This window comes from Protopterus annectens, chromosome 9.part0 (genome assembly GCF_019279795.1).
Source record: "Protopterus annectens isolate FY-2018-M chromosome 9.part0, PAN1.0, whole genome shotgun sequence".
Taxonomy (NCBI): domain Eukaryota; kingdom Metazoa; phylum Chordata; order Ceratodontiformes; family Protopteridae; genus Protopterus; species Protopterus annectens.
The window spans coordinates 690,679,150-690,696,360 of record NC_056743.1 but is presented as its reverse complement, the minus strand read 5'-3'; the positions used below and the strand labels follow the sequence as shown (position 1 = coordinate 690,696,360).

Sequence of the window (17,211 nt, the reverse complement as noted above, 5' to 3'; positions counted from 1 at the left end):
GTTTGGAGTAGTGGATGGCCCTGGATGGACTAGTTGGTTGATACTAGACCAGAATTTCTGCGGCTTGTTTTGACTAGCTTGTTGGGATTGCAGGTAGTAGTTTTTTTGTCAGATATTATAGCTTTCTTAGTTTCATTTCTTAGTTGTCTAAATATTTGTTGGTCTATAGGGTTTTTTGTTTTCCTCCATTTTGCCCAATGTTTGTTTCTTAAATTTATTTTATGTTTGGTTTCTTTAGAGAGCCATGGAGCATGTTTGGTTTTACTTCTAATTAGTCTGGTTGGGGCATGGTGGTTGAGGATGGTAAGGAAGTTGGAGTTAAAGTAGCTAACAGCTTCATCTAAAGGAAAGTTTTGTAAGGGTGACCAGTCGCATGCTCTTAGTTCCAACTGGAACAGTTCAGGGTTAAAGTACTTTTTAGACCTGATGTTTTTCACAGATGTTGGGGAGGGAAAGTTGGTTTTATGTCTGATGATATAGGTAAGACAGTGGTCACTTAAATCATCAGGGAGGGTTCCTGAGTCATAAATGTAAGGATGATGGTTAATGAGAATCCAGTCTAATAAGCTAGATTTCTTGTTAGATTTATTTATCCTGGTAGGGTAGGTAATGGTTTGGGAATACCCATATAGGTTTATATGGTTTGTGGGGAGGCTGCTGCAGAAGCAGGTCCAGTCAATATTTGTGTCGCCTAGGATAATGGTTTCTTGAGGCAGGTTTTGGGACAGCCAGCAAAGTATATTTTCCTAGGTCGCTCTGTTATTACCAGGAGGTAGATATATTCAGATAATATAGATGGATTTGGAAGTGTTAAGAAGAAGTTTGGAGATAAGAATTTCTGCATTGGAGTCTATAGGTGGTTTATAATTATGGGTGGTTAATTGTAAGCTAGATTTATATAGGATAGCAACCCCTCCACCTTTCTTGGATGTTCGGTCTAGTCTCAGGATATTATATCCAGGTGGGATGATTTCATTGCCTTTGGTTGCAGGTTTTAACCAAGTTTCTGTTAAGCAGAGAATATCAAAGGAATAGATTTCAGTTAGAGCTTGGAGTTGAGTTACTTTATTGTTTATACTTCATATATTAAGATGAGCAATTAAAAGGGAGTTAGCTGGTTTGGATAGGGCTTAGGTAGGTAATTCTTTGAGGTTGAGGAGAGAGACAGGAGCTGTTGGGGGGCCTGGGTTAGGGTGAATGTCACCATCCTTTAAAGAGAGTAGTAGGCTTAAATAGTGTGGGTTGGGGAATTTGTTGTATAGAGATAGACATTTTTTGGGGTTTAGATTGTTGTATTTTGTGTGTAGTGGTCTATGATATTTAGGAAGTATGTAGTTAGATGATGATGTTATGTTAGCATGAATAAATGGAAAGGTGAGTTTGGAGAGTTGGTTTCTTTTTTGGGGTAGTTTTGGTTTGGGTCTAGTAGGTTTTCAAATGAGGTGAATAGATGGGTGAGGATTAAAGTAGGTAGTAGTGAGAGTGTGAATAAGAGTGTGAAAAAGGATGTGATGGATTGTTTATTCATTATATGAACTGATATATGTTCTTTGTAGGTCGAAGTTAGAAATGTATTGGGAGGAGGTGAGAGAGTGAGTAGAGTGTGGTGTGATAGGAGGGGAATAGTGAGAAGTTAGTATTACTGGAGTTGGGTAACAGGAGAGTGTTTAGGAGAAAAGATAGTGGGAAAGAGTGTCTTTGAAGAGGAAATGGTAAGATCACGAGGTATGATTAGAGAGTAATGGGAAGAGGAAGGGGTGTGGTTAGAGAGTAACAGGAAAAGGAAGAGGTGTGGTTAGTAAGTATAAATGTAGGACCCCTGGGGTGGGTGGGAATTGGGGGTAGGGAGCCGGTAGAAACAGATACTGGAGCAGTTGATGAAAAACAACCAGCTAGGGTAAGTCTAGTGGTATAATGGAATAGAATAGGGGCTAGAAGGTGTCTATAGTCTATAGATATGAAGGGGAAAAGATAAAAGAGAGAGAGGACTAGACAGGTGTCTGCTGACAGTAGAAATGAAGGAAAAAAACAAAAAAGACAGCTAAATAGCACTTCTGGGACTACTGAAGTTAAGAACTAAGGTAAGGAGTTGATAATGAGAAAAAAGGGTAAGAGTAGAAAATGCCAGGAATTAGGGTGCCATCTAGTGGGCAATTCAAGTATTGCAGTCTTGATTGAGAGGGATTAAAAATAGTAGACTACAGTTGTAAAGTGAGAAAAAAAAGAAGAAAGACAAGGGAGGTATCTATACAGGTAGTAACTATACAGCTGTAAAGTGAGAAAAAAAGAAAAACAAATGGGGTATCTATACAGGTAGGAGGGGTTGAGATAGTGAAGGTAATGCAGAAGGGGAAGCAAAGGCTGCTGGCTGTCCTAGCTCAGGCCTGGGTATAACAATTATATTTCTGGTACAGTCAATAGAAGGTCTTTCTAGTTGGAATTATTCAGCAGACATACTTTACTGTTGTCCTTGAAAGGGGATTGTAGGATTGTTTTGCATTGAGGTGACCCGCCGATATTTGGAGAGGGTTCCTAGCTTCCTGCTGATTAGCACTTGAAGCCCAGGATGAGTATAGTAATTTACTGTTGTCCTTGAAAGGGGATTGTAGGATTGTTTTGCATTGAGGTGACCCGTCGATATTTGGAGAGGGTTCCTAGCTTCCTCCTGACTAGCACTTGAAGCCCAGGATGAGTATAGTAACACAGAGGTAGATGCTGGGCAGGAGCAGACAGCAGCCAGGGCTTATCCCAAGTCCTAAAGGAAGCTCTTACAGAAACTGAGCTCTTTAAGAAATTGAGAGGTATGCCCTATCCCACCTCCATCCTGCTCATTCCTTGTTTGATAACCTTGTGCTCTACTGACAGTTTCCTTTCTTTTTCATCTTTGTCCTATGCACCCATTTCCAACCTTTTAATCTGGTCAAAAAATATACACAATGTGCACATGTCCAAAAAGAGCATATAATTCAAAATTATCTTTGTGCAGCCATATGTTGAGTGACAGTAGGCAGAAAGCAGCATCAATGCCATATACAACCACAGAGGAATGATACTTCTCACCCTGTGGCAAAACTGACGAAAAATACTTGTCAGGCACTAACAGTATTGCCACTGGCTATGCAAATGAGCTGAGCATCAGTGAGCACTGCCAGGCAGTTATGATACAAGGTATAGTTATCTGTTGCTCTGTAAGAGCTTCCATGGCTTAATGTGTTCACGATGTGATGTGTACATACAAAGTACAGTGGGTGCAGGGTTCCAATCCCTTTAGGTTGGTATATTGTTTTACAGTATTCTAATTTCAGTCTTTAATTGTATTCCATTCCCCTACGATATGATTTCTTCTGACAATTTACACTTGAGCACTTTTATGGCATAACTCTTCAATGTCCTGGTACAGGGAATATAAATGCCGAAGATATAAAGGAACACAGCAGGGTTACATGGCAAGACTTTTAAAGGCCCTAGTGCTCATTAACCTAGTGTACACCTATGAACTTATGAACAAAGGCATATGTTCATATAGCCTTCAGGTAAGTTTCTCTTTTCTTGCTATCATGTGTCCCATTACATTGAAATGTGATAACCTGACACATTCTCTCTGAATGTTTCTGTGGTATGGGTGTCTAATTCTCTAGCATAGAGAATATGAGTGCTTAAGGCATTGGTTCATATCCATTAAGGTGTATTTTTCCTTTTTTGCTGTCATGTTTTTCCATTATCCTGAAATGTGTTATACTGAAACCTTCCTATTGAATGGTGCTGTGGTGGGCCTCAGGTATGGGTTCAAATCCATGCAGGTATGTTTGTCTTTTCTTGCTAACATGTGTTCCATTACCCTGAAATGAAACATTCTTATCATCAGTCTGTAAATTCTGTCAGAGATTTTGGCTCTTTTTATCCATATTTATTAATGGGTTCATCTAGCATTGTTAAGCTAGGAAGTTGAGAGAGAGAGAGAGAGAGAGAGAGAGAGAGAGACATATGCTCCTACTCCAGCCCCATCCTGCTCATTGCTTACTGGTTCACATTGCATTCTCCCGTGTGCTCTTTTCTCCATATCATGTCTGTCCTAAGCCCCCATTCCTACCCTTACACCTAGTCAAAAAATAGATAAACACAACATAAATACATGCCTTCCATGAGCTTCTAAGAAAATGTTTGTACGATCATATACTGAGAGGCAGTTGGCAGAGAGCAACAGCAATGCCAACATATAAACACAGTAAAATGGCACTCCACATCCTACAGCAAAAATGAAGAAAACTTGTGATAAACTAATTATTCATGCAAATGAGCTAAGTGTCACTGTGCATAAAAAATTCAATCTGAAATAAAGTATAATTATGCTTTATGCATAATTAATAAGCACTGAGACTCATCACGGCTGCAGTGTAAACAGTGTTGGCTTGGCCACAATCATGGATACAGCATTTCTGAATTCCACAGGCTTTTCTCTGTTGTCTTAACCTTTTCCAATTTATCAATTCCTCTTAAACCTTGCATAGCCAAAGTTTTTTTCTTTTAAAGATACTCATCTGTAGTCCATCCCCCACTATAATGTCTTATCATTCACTCTAACTCAACTCGAAACTTTAGAACCTGTAATTTCTTACATTTGAACTTTGTTAACATTCTCCACACTCAGTGTTTTAGCTTTTACCCAGTTCCTTAAAATTTCTTCTTCTAGAACTGTTTGACTGCAAATAATTTAAATCTTGTGAATAATTATTTTATAGAACTGTTTAACTGTAAATAATGTAAATGTTGTGAATAGGTAGCATTGCCGCCTCACAGTAAGATGTTGTCCTGTTCAATTCTCAGCTAGAGCGTCTTCTGTGTGGAGACATGCGCGAATGGGCGTACCTTCGTTGAAGATTGTGCATCAGGACTGGCAACTCGGCACGTAAAAAATCTTCTGCCAATCATTAGCGGACCCGCACCGGAGTTCCACTGTTGCCAAATTCACCACAGGGCATCTTACCGTAGTCACCACTGTCTCTCACTTGCTGAACTGGGCTGGCTTGAACTCCCTCACCTCCTTCAGTGGTATCAACTCTCACTTGCCCACAAACTAGTAAACGATCCACTAAATATCCCATCCCTCCAGAATCTACTCCAACCCTATTGCACCACCAGACCACTAAGATCCAGCAACAAAAATCACTTGCAGATCACTAAAGCCAATAACTCTGCTGGTGAAGCACTATTCTCTTGCACCATAGCCAAATTATGGAACTCCCGTCCACCCACAATTACCTCCGTACCATCATGCACCCACTTCAAAACTTTACTAAAAGTGCACCTAAAAACATGCTGACTATGCCCTTGCAACTCCCACTCCAATATCATCCACCCCATCCAACCACTACCCTTCTTTCCACTCCACTAACTACCTTCATTATAGCAAGCTCAGATGCTCATAAGCCTAGTACTTATTATACAACAGGAACTTCTCACTGTAACATTTGTTAATGTCTGTTATGTACTTCACAGATAAAAATTCTAGTTGTCTACTGATGTACTATGTTCTTCATCTGTAAATATGTTGTAAGTAATTGCTATGTTAAATTGTTAATTGCTATGTAATCCAATGTAACTACTGTCTGTTTATTTTAAATGTGGAGCTTTTCTCCCCGGGCCTCTGCTGAGACCTACTTCCAGTCGGACACTCCCGGTCAACAAATTTAAATAAATAAATAAATTAAATAATTTGACTTAAAGATCATTTTCCAAACAGAAATTTCAGGCAGCCCATTTGCCTGACAGTTCATTTGCCAGATAATTGGAAAAAGGCAAGTAAAAGGTTTTTGTCCTTTTCTTCACTGTGGAGCGATCCTGGTGTTAGGATATATAGTTGGGGGGTGGGGGGGCACAGCCCCCCCCACCTACTTTGGTTTTATATTGTATAGTTTGGTGTTTTTATTGTTCACCAAAACCAATGTAGGTGGGGAGCTGTGCCCCCCACAAACCCCCAACTATATATTCTAACTCCAGGATCACACTACAGTGGGAAAAAGGACAAAAAACTTTTACTTGTCTTTTTCCAATTGTCAGTGAAATGAACTGTTGGGTAAATGAACTGTCAGGCAAATGAAGGTGACATATATATATATATATATTATATATATATATATATATATATATATATATATATATATATATATATATATATAGTGGTAAACCAGATGTTAGATCACCTACGCTTTTCATGCCTGATTCCATTGCTGGTGAGAGCTCTTTCACTGATAAACTTTCGGCACCTAATATGTCCAACCTGATTCTTGATCAGCAGTGCAGCAGTCCCTTCAATGACTGGCCTGATTTCTCTATAGGAGCTGTTACAGATAATGGAACACATGGGAACTGCAAACGATTATTGTATCAAGTGAAGAAGCTGCTACATACATTTAAAAGCATTAAAATAGGCGTTTTATATCTCACCAGTTGTATCCAGCATGACTTTGTCCCCTAAGGGCTCAGGTTTAGTAAATTCCTTAATGATGTAAAACTGGATAGTGATATTTATCGGGCTCTTTGCAGTGTTTTAATGAAGCGGGTCTTAATGGATTAATAATTGTAGTAATAGATCACAATAAAGCTAAAAATCAAGCTTTAGCAGAAGAAATTAGGTCTTTGTATGACTCCATTGTCAACTATCAGTTTTTTGGACTGTAAGAATTATCTGTCAATGGTTCATTAAGTGTCCAAACGTGGCCTTTCTCATTCAGAAGAAAGCATACAAACTGTCAAGAGACTTAAAGCAATACAAAGATTTTATGGCTTACCCTTTGAAAACTGTGAAACACATTAATAAGACTTTGCATTCTCCAGTTTCCCAGAGCAATGGCAAGCATGTTTCGTTTCTCCACCAAATAATTATTTTAATGTTAGGCAGTTTAATATGAAGGGTCGTGTTTTTCAGTATGACTTTTCAAACTCTTGCAATCTTCAGGAAATTACTAGTAGCAAGAGTGTAATGGAGAACGTTATCAAAGGAGTCAAGGCAGGTCTGCTTCTCCCACTTCCACACCCTAGAGACTGAATGATTTCTGCAGTCCGATTCCTGTAATTAGAGATGACCATATTTTATCCCCAAGCTTAAAGAGCATCCCAGCTTCAAGCAGACCTCCCAGGGAATGAGAAGGAGGCAGGGAAAAGGGACAGAAAGGGGGAGAGGCAGACAGCATGTGAGAGGAAGGAAACAGTTTTAATGGATAATAACAAACAGTTTATCCCACCAAAAAATGTTATTTTCAATCTCACAAACCTGGATCTTGATTCGATGTCTAAGGCAATCTTACAAAAATGTTTAAACTTTATTCCCTCACAAACAGCAACAACAGCAAATTTTATCATAGATTTAAAACTGTTTTGTAGGAAGTTAAACTTTAAACATGGTTATAGCAACAATAACCTTAACATTAATGAATGCTTGGACTCTGAAATTAATAGTGATTGTAATGGTGACATTGTTTTTGACGGTTTAAATGGTGAATTTTCACGAGTCACACCATTTCTGTTCTAATGCTTCTGGCTTTAGCGATCTATTGAGTGATGAAAGTTTTGGTCCCCCCACCCCTTTAAAAAGGAAAAGTACTTTTAACCCTCCTCTTAATGCCACCTTGGACATTTTTCTAAGACTTGTGAAAATGAATCTCTAATCCAAACCAGTTAGAAAATGGTTTAATGATGAAAGGAAAGCTCTCCAAAATTTAAGAAACAATAGAGATATTTTTATTATGAAAGCAGACAATGGGGTGGGCATTGTCATTATATATACCAGTTCTTATATTTATAAAATTAATAAAGCACTGGCTATTAAAGACCACTACAAAATTGTCACTTCTGATGAAGTTACACACAGTTTCCATTATATTGACAGGTGTTTAATGGACATGTTTAAAGAGGGTTTAATTTCAGATTGGGAGCTTGATTTTATGACAGTAGATTCCCCCACTATAGGGAGAATGTTTGGTATTCCCAAAGAACACAAAAATCCTCCATTAAGACAGACTGTAGCTTCCAAGAAAACAAAAACAGAATACATTTCTGCACTTCTTGACTTTTTTCCTGAACTCTTTGGTACAAAGTTCTCCTTTTTACCTGAAGGACTCTTGTGAGTTTTTAGGTGGATTGTTTATGTCCCCTGCAATTTCAGGTGATTGTACCCTGGTCACTTTAGATATAATTACTCTATAAATGAGCATTCCACATCAAAAAGGTTTGGAGTTTGTTTCTGATTACCTTTCCAATTGGACAGACACATCTCCCCACAAGATTAAGGCTTACATAGCTTTAGTTAAATTAGTTTTGGAAAACAACTTTTTTCATTTAATGACACCATTTACCAACAGTTACAAGGGGTAGCAATGGGGGCTAAGATGGCACTGACCTATGCCAATTTAGTACTGAGTACTTTAACCCATTTAGAGGGGTTTCAGTTTGTTTATTTATATAAAATATTTATTGATGACATATTTTTCATTTGAATGGGGGCTCCTACTGAACATGAGACCCTTTTGGTTAAGCTTAATGACAGCATTGAATTCCTTGACATTACTCTCTCTCTCTGGGAAGGGAACTAATGTGCATTTTCTAGATATTTCCTTTTCATTTGACCCTATAACCAAAAAATGTGTGTCTTCCATCCATAAGAAAGAAACATTTCACAATAATTACCTTGACTTCTCAAGCCAGCACCCCTATTTTATGAAAAGAAACATAGTTAAAGGTCAGTTTGTCCATCTGAATAGGATCATTAGTGATGATGCTCTATTTTTGCAAGAATGTCGTTATCTTGTGAAAATGTTCACTAATAAACAATACCCTGAAAAGCTTGTTTTTAAATGTTTTAAAGAAGCGGCAGATTGCAGGTACACCAAGCACCCCCCTATCCTGAAATATGGATTCATCAGTGTTAACTTATCCAACGACTGCACGAGATTTCCCCTTTCCATTTTTTTAGACTCAGGTGGTATCAGGAACATTATTACACAGAACTGGAAAATTAATAAAGGCAGTCAAGAGGTAGGTAAAGCACTAGGGACTTAACCCTTCCTTTTCTTACAAGAAAACCTGTTCTTTAAAGTTTCTTTTTGAGTCCAACCCCTCATCTAGTTTTTTACCCAGGATTGGTTCCCCAGGTATGTACACCTGTGGATGATGTGTTTCCTGCCAACAAATTGCCCAAGGAGAGAAATATGTGTTGAAACCTCTGAATTTCATTTTTTACTTTGGGTACAAATTGTAATTCCACCAGCATTGTTTATTTAAGGGTGTGCTCTGTTTGCAATGCCTTTTATGTATGAAAGACCATGAGAAAACTGAGCGACAGGATTAAAGAGCATTATTAGATGATTAGGAAAGGTGACTGTAAAATGCTCTTGCCAAACACTGTAAATTTAACCCGCAGTGCTCTGATTTTAAATTCATTGCTGTTAAAAAAGTTTCCACTATTTTTGGTGACTGTAACACTTTAGTTGAAGTCAAAGAACTCAAATGGCAAATGAGAATTAGGGTAGACATGCCTCCATGTTTGAATGGACATTTAAATGTTAAAAGCATTCTTAGATGGAACAAATAACACATGATATCACTAATATATTAATTAGCATTGTTTGATTTTTAAGCTGTAGTTTCTTTCTGCATAATTCTGATGAAGTTAGTTGTTAAACATTATATGAACAAAAGGGCTCAATTTCTTATATGTAATTAGTGATTGCTTATTAAAAGTAGATTATTATTTTATTCAGAACATTTCTTCCATTTTTTAAAGGTTTTTGAAGTGTATTTAGTAACGGAATTACCGGCAATGAAGGATATTTCAGTTAGCAACAGAACATCAAGCATCATTATTCTAAACCTGTAATATTTAGATTAATTAATTATTGTTCTCTTAATCTGATTCACAGCTGGAGAGGGCAGTGCCTATCCCAGCACTCAGTGGGTACAAGGGTATAAATGACCACAGAAAGGCAAAGGCTAATGGTACTCTAGGCCAAGACACCAGCTGCAAAGGGTACAGACAGCAGGGCCTATCTTTTTTTTTTGGCTTTATACAACATTGTATTGAATGAGCACATTGTTGCTTTAGCTGCAATGGTTTCTACCCCTTCAGACATCTTAGATCTGATCTCTAACCCAAGCCAATAATTACAATTTCAGAACACTTCTGTTTAACCAGATTTGCTGACTCTGAAGTGTGTAATGTGAGACTGTGAACATACTGAGTGCCAATATCTAATAATTGTCAGTGTGTATTTTTAACAGAATAAAAACAATAGCTTGCTGTTGACTGTTTAGTAGTACAGCAGCAAACGAGGAACAGGTTAGGATAACAGAGCAGGATGAGCACCAATGTTAAATCTTAAATTGTTCTAGTTTATGAGTACTGCTGTTTGCCAGCCTTGCCTTTGAGTAACCCAGTAATATGGCCATTTCCTACATTGAATTCCTGAAGAGACAATGTTGTCGGTTAAGCCAATGCAGGAGAAGAGATAAATGGGAGAGAGATGAAAACTTGGACACTTGAACTTCTTTAGAAAGTTTTACTTTTTAAAGGTATCTTTTTAATTTGTTTACTATTTGTTAACCAAGTTGGCGGGCTTGTCCTTTGTCCCTTTTCAGCCACACCCTGGGCTCAGTGAATAGCAGCACACGTATAATATAAAATGCAGAACAAGTATAGACGGCAATTAGGAAAAAGCAAGTCATAGCATACAAAGTTTAAGTACTAGTACATTGACAATTAACACGAGTTACCAACATGTACATGTACATTGCAAACAAACATGAGTTGTAAGCAAGATTTATGTGCATGAATACAATAGGGAAACACATCTGATATCTTTTAAAGTGACATGTACGGATTCAGGTTCAAAAGCATTAAAAGGTTTAGCACTGATAACCCGAGTTAGCTGGTATTAACTATTGTCAATGTAGTAGGTTATCTGGGCTGCTTTAACAAGATAGCTTTCAAGACCATGTTTACAGGGGATTTATGTCCCTTTGTCAAGCTTTTAAACTGTCAAATTTCATATGGTCAATATATAATCAACAATTTAAAAACTGGAGAAAGTGACATAAACTCATTTAAAGGCCTCAGCCATATTTAGGGGTTTACTTCTGTTTTCCAAACTACAGGACCTACTCTGGAAAATGCTCTTTCCCAGCAGCATTATTTTTGAGGTATAGATGGGTGATGGCAAGGTTCTCAATTTAAGAGCTTCTTAGGGTGTAATTTTGGTAACTAAATATAGATGCTGTTTTCAGAGTGGGGCAGCAGCACAAGTTTAAAATTTTGAAAAGTCAAATGCTAAGAAAAAAGGTAGGCCTTGAGCCTTTCTGTTACTGATTGCCACTTGTGTCATTAAGTAGGGTGCAGTTGTATACAAGATCTATTTAAATGCCCTTAAAAAGACATGTAATTTTCTTTAATTAAAAAGTAAGTTTTGTAGCAGCCCCCCTGGCCAGTGGGGCCCCTCCCAGCCAGCAGGCCCTAGGAGACTGCCTAGGTCAACTAATATTGGATCCAGCTCTGATTACGAAAAAAATGTTTAAACTTTATTGTGGGCAGTCTGTGGTAAATGTGTCAATGCAGGTAGATTGCCCCTTCATCTTAATTCTGTAAACAATTATTTGAAAACTATGTCATATTATGTCTAATGTGGTGTAATTAAACTATAGACAATGTTTTTGCAATACCTTTCTTCATGTGTCTTTGCTGAAACTGGGCACATACCCAGTAAGATTTTCCCAGTAATCAAATGTCAATCAACAAATAAATACAGTAACCAAGAAACAGCTGCTGGATTCAGTGTCAGTGTGTATTGAGTAAGAGCACATTTTTTTAGTACATGAAATCTACTTTTTAAAGGGAATATTCTGTGGTGTTATTACCTTTTCAGTTCTTTATACAATGTGTTTGGCTCCACACTTGGGCCCATCCAGCACTTAACTTCTCTGTAGCTGATAAACTGCTGATTGCTACTATTACATTTGACTAGCTCATTTCTTTGTTTATTGGAATAGTTCTGGAAAGCAAACATTTAATATAACTCAAATTGTTTCATCTGTGTAACATGGAATTATATAATGAAGGTATAAGAATTAATCTGTAGTTCAAGTATACCTTTCTGTTTCAGGTTAAACTGGCCATTTCTGATAAACTTCTGAAGCCATTCAATGCATTCATGCTCCAAATATCCTTTCCTATCCATATTGTAGGCTGTGCCAGCATTCCATTTGTTCTTAGTGATCACAGCTGATGGAACTGCTGCAGTCCAAGTTTGAGTGTCTTTATCAAATGCGATGAAGTCCTGTCCATTAAAGCCATACTGTCTGAAACCACCGGTAGTACCATCATCATGCAGGGAACAGCCATACATCAGCTGGAAACAATGTATACCTAAAATACAAAAATCAGATACTTTGGTAGATGTTTGTGCTACAACCCCCACTGTAGCCCTTCCAACAGTTTATATTCATTAGGTAATCTTTAGACATTTTGATTCTAATCCTATTTCTGTATCTATCACAGAATACAGAGCCCTTTAACCATATTTGTGATAAATTACTGTGCAATTAAAACAAACCATTTAGTTTCAGCAGAAGTCTTGAAAGCCTATTCTGTTTTCCCTGTCCTGTAAGGTAAATAACTCACAAACACCCCTTCAAGAATAAACAAACCACAAATGAAAACTAAAACTGGTTAAAACAGGCACAGCAGGAAACCATAAAGCTGGCAAAAAAATGAATAAACAAATGCTGTCACACCAATACAAAATAAAATGAAGAAAAAAACTTTTAATGTGAGCGCTTTCGGCAAGCACATTAACTTACCTTCTTCAGACAAACAGTCGTAAAACAGTTTTGGTTCTCCTTATATACTATTAAGCTGAGTAAGTTAATGAGTCAGCCTGCTTAACAAGCAGGAAATTTTTAAAGTAGCCTCGCCACTCAACATAAAATAAACCATAAGTTACTATATAAATCTTATTCTCATAAAGGAATACATGTCAGGCACAAATAGATGTTGTAACCACATAAAAATATTGCAACAAAATTACCAAATTATTAACTAAAAATTATAAACCTAACAATATATAACATCAAATAAATAAATATGAATATAAAGTTAATGAGTCAGCCTGCTTAACATGCAGGAAATTTTTAAAGTAGCCTCGCCACTCAACATAAAATAAACCATAAGTTACTATATAAATCTTATTCTCATAAAGGAATACATGTCAGGCACAAATAGATGTTGTAACCACATAAAAATATTGCAACAAAATTACCAAATTATTAACTAAAAATTATAAACCTAACAATATATAACATCAAATAAATAAATATGAATATAAAGTTAATGAGTCAGCCTGCTTCACAAGCAGGAAATATTTAAAGTAGCCTCGCCACTCAACATAAACCATAAGTTACTATATAAATCTTATTCTCATAAAGGAATACATGTCAGGCACAAATAGATGTTGTAACCACATAAAAATATTGCAACAAAATTACCAAATTATTAACTAAAAATTATAAACCTAACAATATATAACATCAAATAAATAAATATGAATATAAAACAATGATAAATGAAACCATAAGTGAAAATTTACAAAAACAGTAAGTTCAGAAATCTGTCTAAGTGAACCAGAAATCTATAGTGTGTATAAACCCTTTAGTGTCATCGTTTAAGGGCCAAATATCTCAACATACATTTGATAGAAAGGCTCTCATTCAAACTCGGAAAGACTTGTGCTCTAGTCTTGATCTGCCATATAAGCTCATTAATTTCCAGAAGGACTTGCCATGGTCCTCCCCTAATGTCAATGCTCCTATGTTGTAAAACTGCAAATTTGGCAAGTCCTTTTGTTTGTGAGGGCTTTAGTGTGTGTAAGTGTGTGTTGTGACTGTGTTGTGTGTTGTGTGTGTGTGTGTGTGTGTGTGTGTGTGTGTGTGTGTGTGTGTGTGTGTGTGTGTGTGTGTTTGTGTGTGTATGTGTATGTGTGTATGTGTGTGTATGTGTGTGTGAGGGACTGTAATGTGTGGGTGTAAGTTTGCCTTGTGTATATGTTTGTGCGATCTCGGAGTTAGAATAATAAAGTAGGGGTGTGGAGTGTAGGCGAAGCCCCTGCTTATCTGTAGTGTAGGGTGGTTTGGTTATGGGGGGAGGGTGTGTGTATATTTGTGTGTGTGCTGTATGTATGTATTAGTTTTAGATTTTGAATTTCACCCTTTCAATGTTTCGGTAATGTGGGGTTTCAGGCTTTTTGTCTTGGTATTTTGGGCGTCGGATTCTGTGAGTTTGGGATTTCGTAGGGGACCTATATATATATATATATGTATGTATATATATTATATATATATATATATGTATACATATATATATATATATATATATATATATATATATAGTAAAAAGCATACATATCACACACACACACACACACACACACACACACACACGCACATATATATATATATATATATATATATATATATATATATATATATATAGATATATATAGTGTGTGTGTATGTATGTTTTTTACTATACTCTTCCACTAGTCATCTTGAACTTCCCAGGCTGATCCGGGCTCTGAGACCTGCTAACTTTTAAGAGGTACTCCCATAACTGAGCTCTCCATTGGTTGATACAGTGAATCCCAAGCCATGTCTGGTCTCTGAGAATTTCTTGTTCTGCTGGTGGAAGCCTGGACCTACTAGCTTGGAGTCTTGCCTTCTAAAAGGGAATGAGGTACTCCCATAACAGAGCTCTTCCTTCACCTAGGTTGATACAGTGAATTCCAAGCCACGTCTGGTCCCTGAGAAATTCTTGTTCTATCGGTGGACACCTGGACCTACTAGCTTGGAGCCTTGTCCTCTAACAGAGAATGAGGTACTCTAATAATGGAGCTCTCCCTTCACCTAGGTTTATACAGTGAATCCCAAGCTACGTCTGGTCACTGAGAAATTCTTGTTCTATCGGTGGACACCTGGACCTACTAGCTTGGAGCCTTGTCCTCTAACAGGGAATGAGGTACTCTCATAATGGAGCTCTCCCTTCACCTAGGTAGATACAGTGAATCCCAAGCCACATCTGGTCCCTGGAAATTCTTGTTCTATTGGTGGATACCTGGACCTACTAGCTTGGAGCCTTGTCCTCTAACAGGGAATGAGGTACTCTCATAATGGAGCTCTCCCTTCACCTAGGTTGATACAGTGAATCCCAAGCCATGTCTAGTCACTGAGAAATTCTTATTCTATCGGTGGACACCTGGACCTACTAGCTTGGAGCCTTGTCCTCTAACAGGGAATGTGGTACTCTCATAATGGAGCTCTCCCTTCACCTAGGTTGATACAGTGAATCCCAAGCCACGTCTGGTCACTGAGAAATTCTTGTTCTATTGGTGGACACCTGGACCTACTAGCTTGGAGCCTTGTCCTCTAACAGGGAATGAGGTACTCTCATAACAAAGTTCTCCTTCACCTAGGTTGATACAGTGAATCCCAAGCCATGTCTGGTCACTGAGAATTTCTTGTTCTATCGGTGGAAGCCTGGACTTACTATCTCACAGCCTTGTCCTCTAACAGGGAATGTATGTGAATTAGTTCTGGTCTTGTGAAATTTTGTCTCTGTACATCAGTCTCTTGCTCCCAGTTCCCACTGTACATTGCAACTCCTGTCTCCCAAGCACCTTCTACTCCATACCGCCCTACTTTCCCCTGTTCTTCAGCCTAATACTTCCTACTACTTTTAACTTGTAGCCTTTCATAAACAGATAGCATATGGTCCTGACAACAATATTCTCCTACCTCTAGCTTTATTGCCCCTCTATATAGGACACCTTAGTCAGTTAAAAGTTTCCCTTTCTACTCGCATTACTGACTCTATTTGCTCTTCTATCTCTTTCCTGCAAATACTTATAAAAACACCCACCCCATCCTCTCTACTCCATTATTCAAGCTCTGTTTTCAAACATAACTTACCTTACTGATTGCTTTTCCTCTTACAGTGCTGAGCAAGGGGACAAGGCCATTCTGTTCCATTCCCCCTCGCTTCACTTGGACTTACTCCACTCCCCTACCCTACCCCTATTCCCATGCACCCCTGAGCTCATTTTCTTTATAATAACCTGTTGTTACCACTTCCTCCTCAGCTCCTCCTCACCACCCCTCCTCTCTAATCAACCTCTCTCATTCAAACCTCCACTTTTCCCCCTGCCCACCAATCCATTTTCTTAACCCTATCATATCCAACACTCTTCAGAATTCTACACTACCTTTCTAACCACACCCTTGATTACCTTTCTAACTACACCCCTGATTGTTTAACCCTCCTTTTTATTTCCCACATCCACTATTATTTACCCCCACTACCTAACCTTCTTGAAATTTATCTCTCTTCCTACTGAACTTGCAGCTTATAAGAATTGGAAAATCTTGTCCACCACATATACCTTAGCTAATTAAATAAACACTTTCACTATTCCTGGTATACAGCTGATATCCCTAATCCCATCTCTCTTAACATTACTACTCAACACTACCTTCCCAAATTTATCTAGAGAATACCTCTATACCATTAGTCTGACCCACTCCTACCCCACCTAACTCATTCTCCACCATGCAAATCCACAATCTGGTTCTATCACTCCTCTCTACCACTACCCTAGTGCACTTATATAACCTCTTCTCCTACAATACACAATTAAAACCTCATCACCCATCATCAACCTCCATTTATCCTTTAGTTATTCCACAACTCCCTCACTCATTTCTAATGGCTTCACCTACCCCTTCTACAACACCCCATCTTCCGAAAATCAAAATTCCCCCTGCTGCTGAATCTTCCCTAAAGGTAAGGTGAAATATTATCTCCTTCCCTCCTTCTCACAATTTTCTTCCCACTCACCCTATCCTGCTCCTATCTGGGGACATCCATCCCAGTCCTGGACCAGACCTTCCTTCCTCATCCAACTCTGTGCCCAGTTGCTCCACCTCTCCTCATCCTACCATTCTCATAAAACACCTTTCTCTGTATTCCATGAACATCAGAAGTATAGTCAACAAAACCAGTGAATTCCATGCCTGGATATTCCATCACTCTTCCGACATCATAACTCTCTGTGAAACTTGGCTGAAACATCATATTCCTGATAATGGCTTTCTACCCCAAGGATATAACATCTTAAAACT

The 17,211-nt window shown here is 38.0% G+C and overlaps 1 protein-coding gene across 1 annotated transcript in view; it reads right to left on the bottom strand.

Annotated features, from left to right (window-relative positions):
* The window catches only part of LOC122811453 (major histocompatibility complex class I-related gene protein-like), a 522,120-nt gene that overhangs the window by 256,964 nt on the left and 247,945 nt on the right, over positions 1–17,211 (bottom strand). Inside the window, exon 3 of the mRNA XM_044083305.1 lies at positions 12,134–12,409. Within this exon, the coding sequence (XP_043939240.1) occupies positions 12,134–12,409 (276 nt within the window). The remainder of the gene's footprint in view (positions 1–12,133; positions 12,410–17,211) is intronic.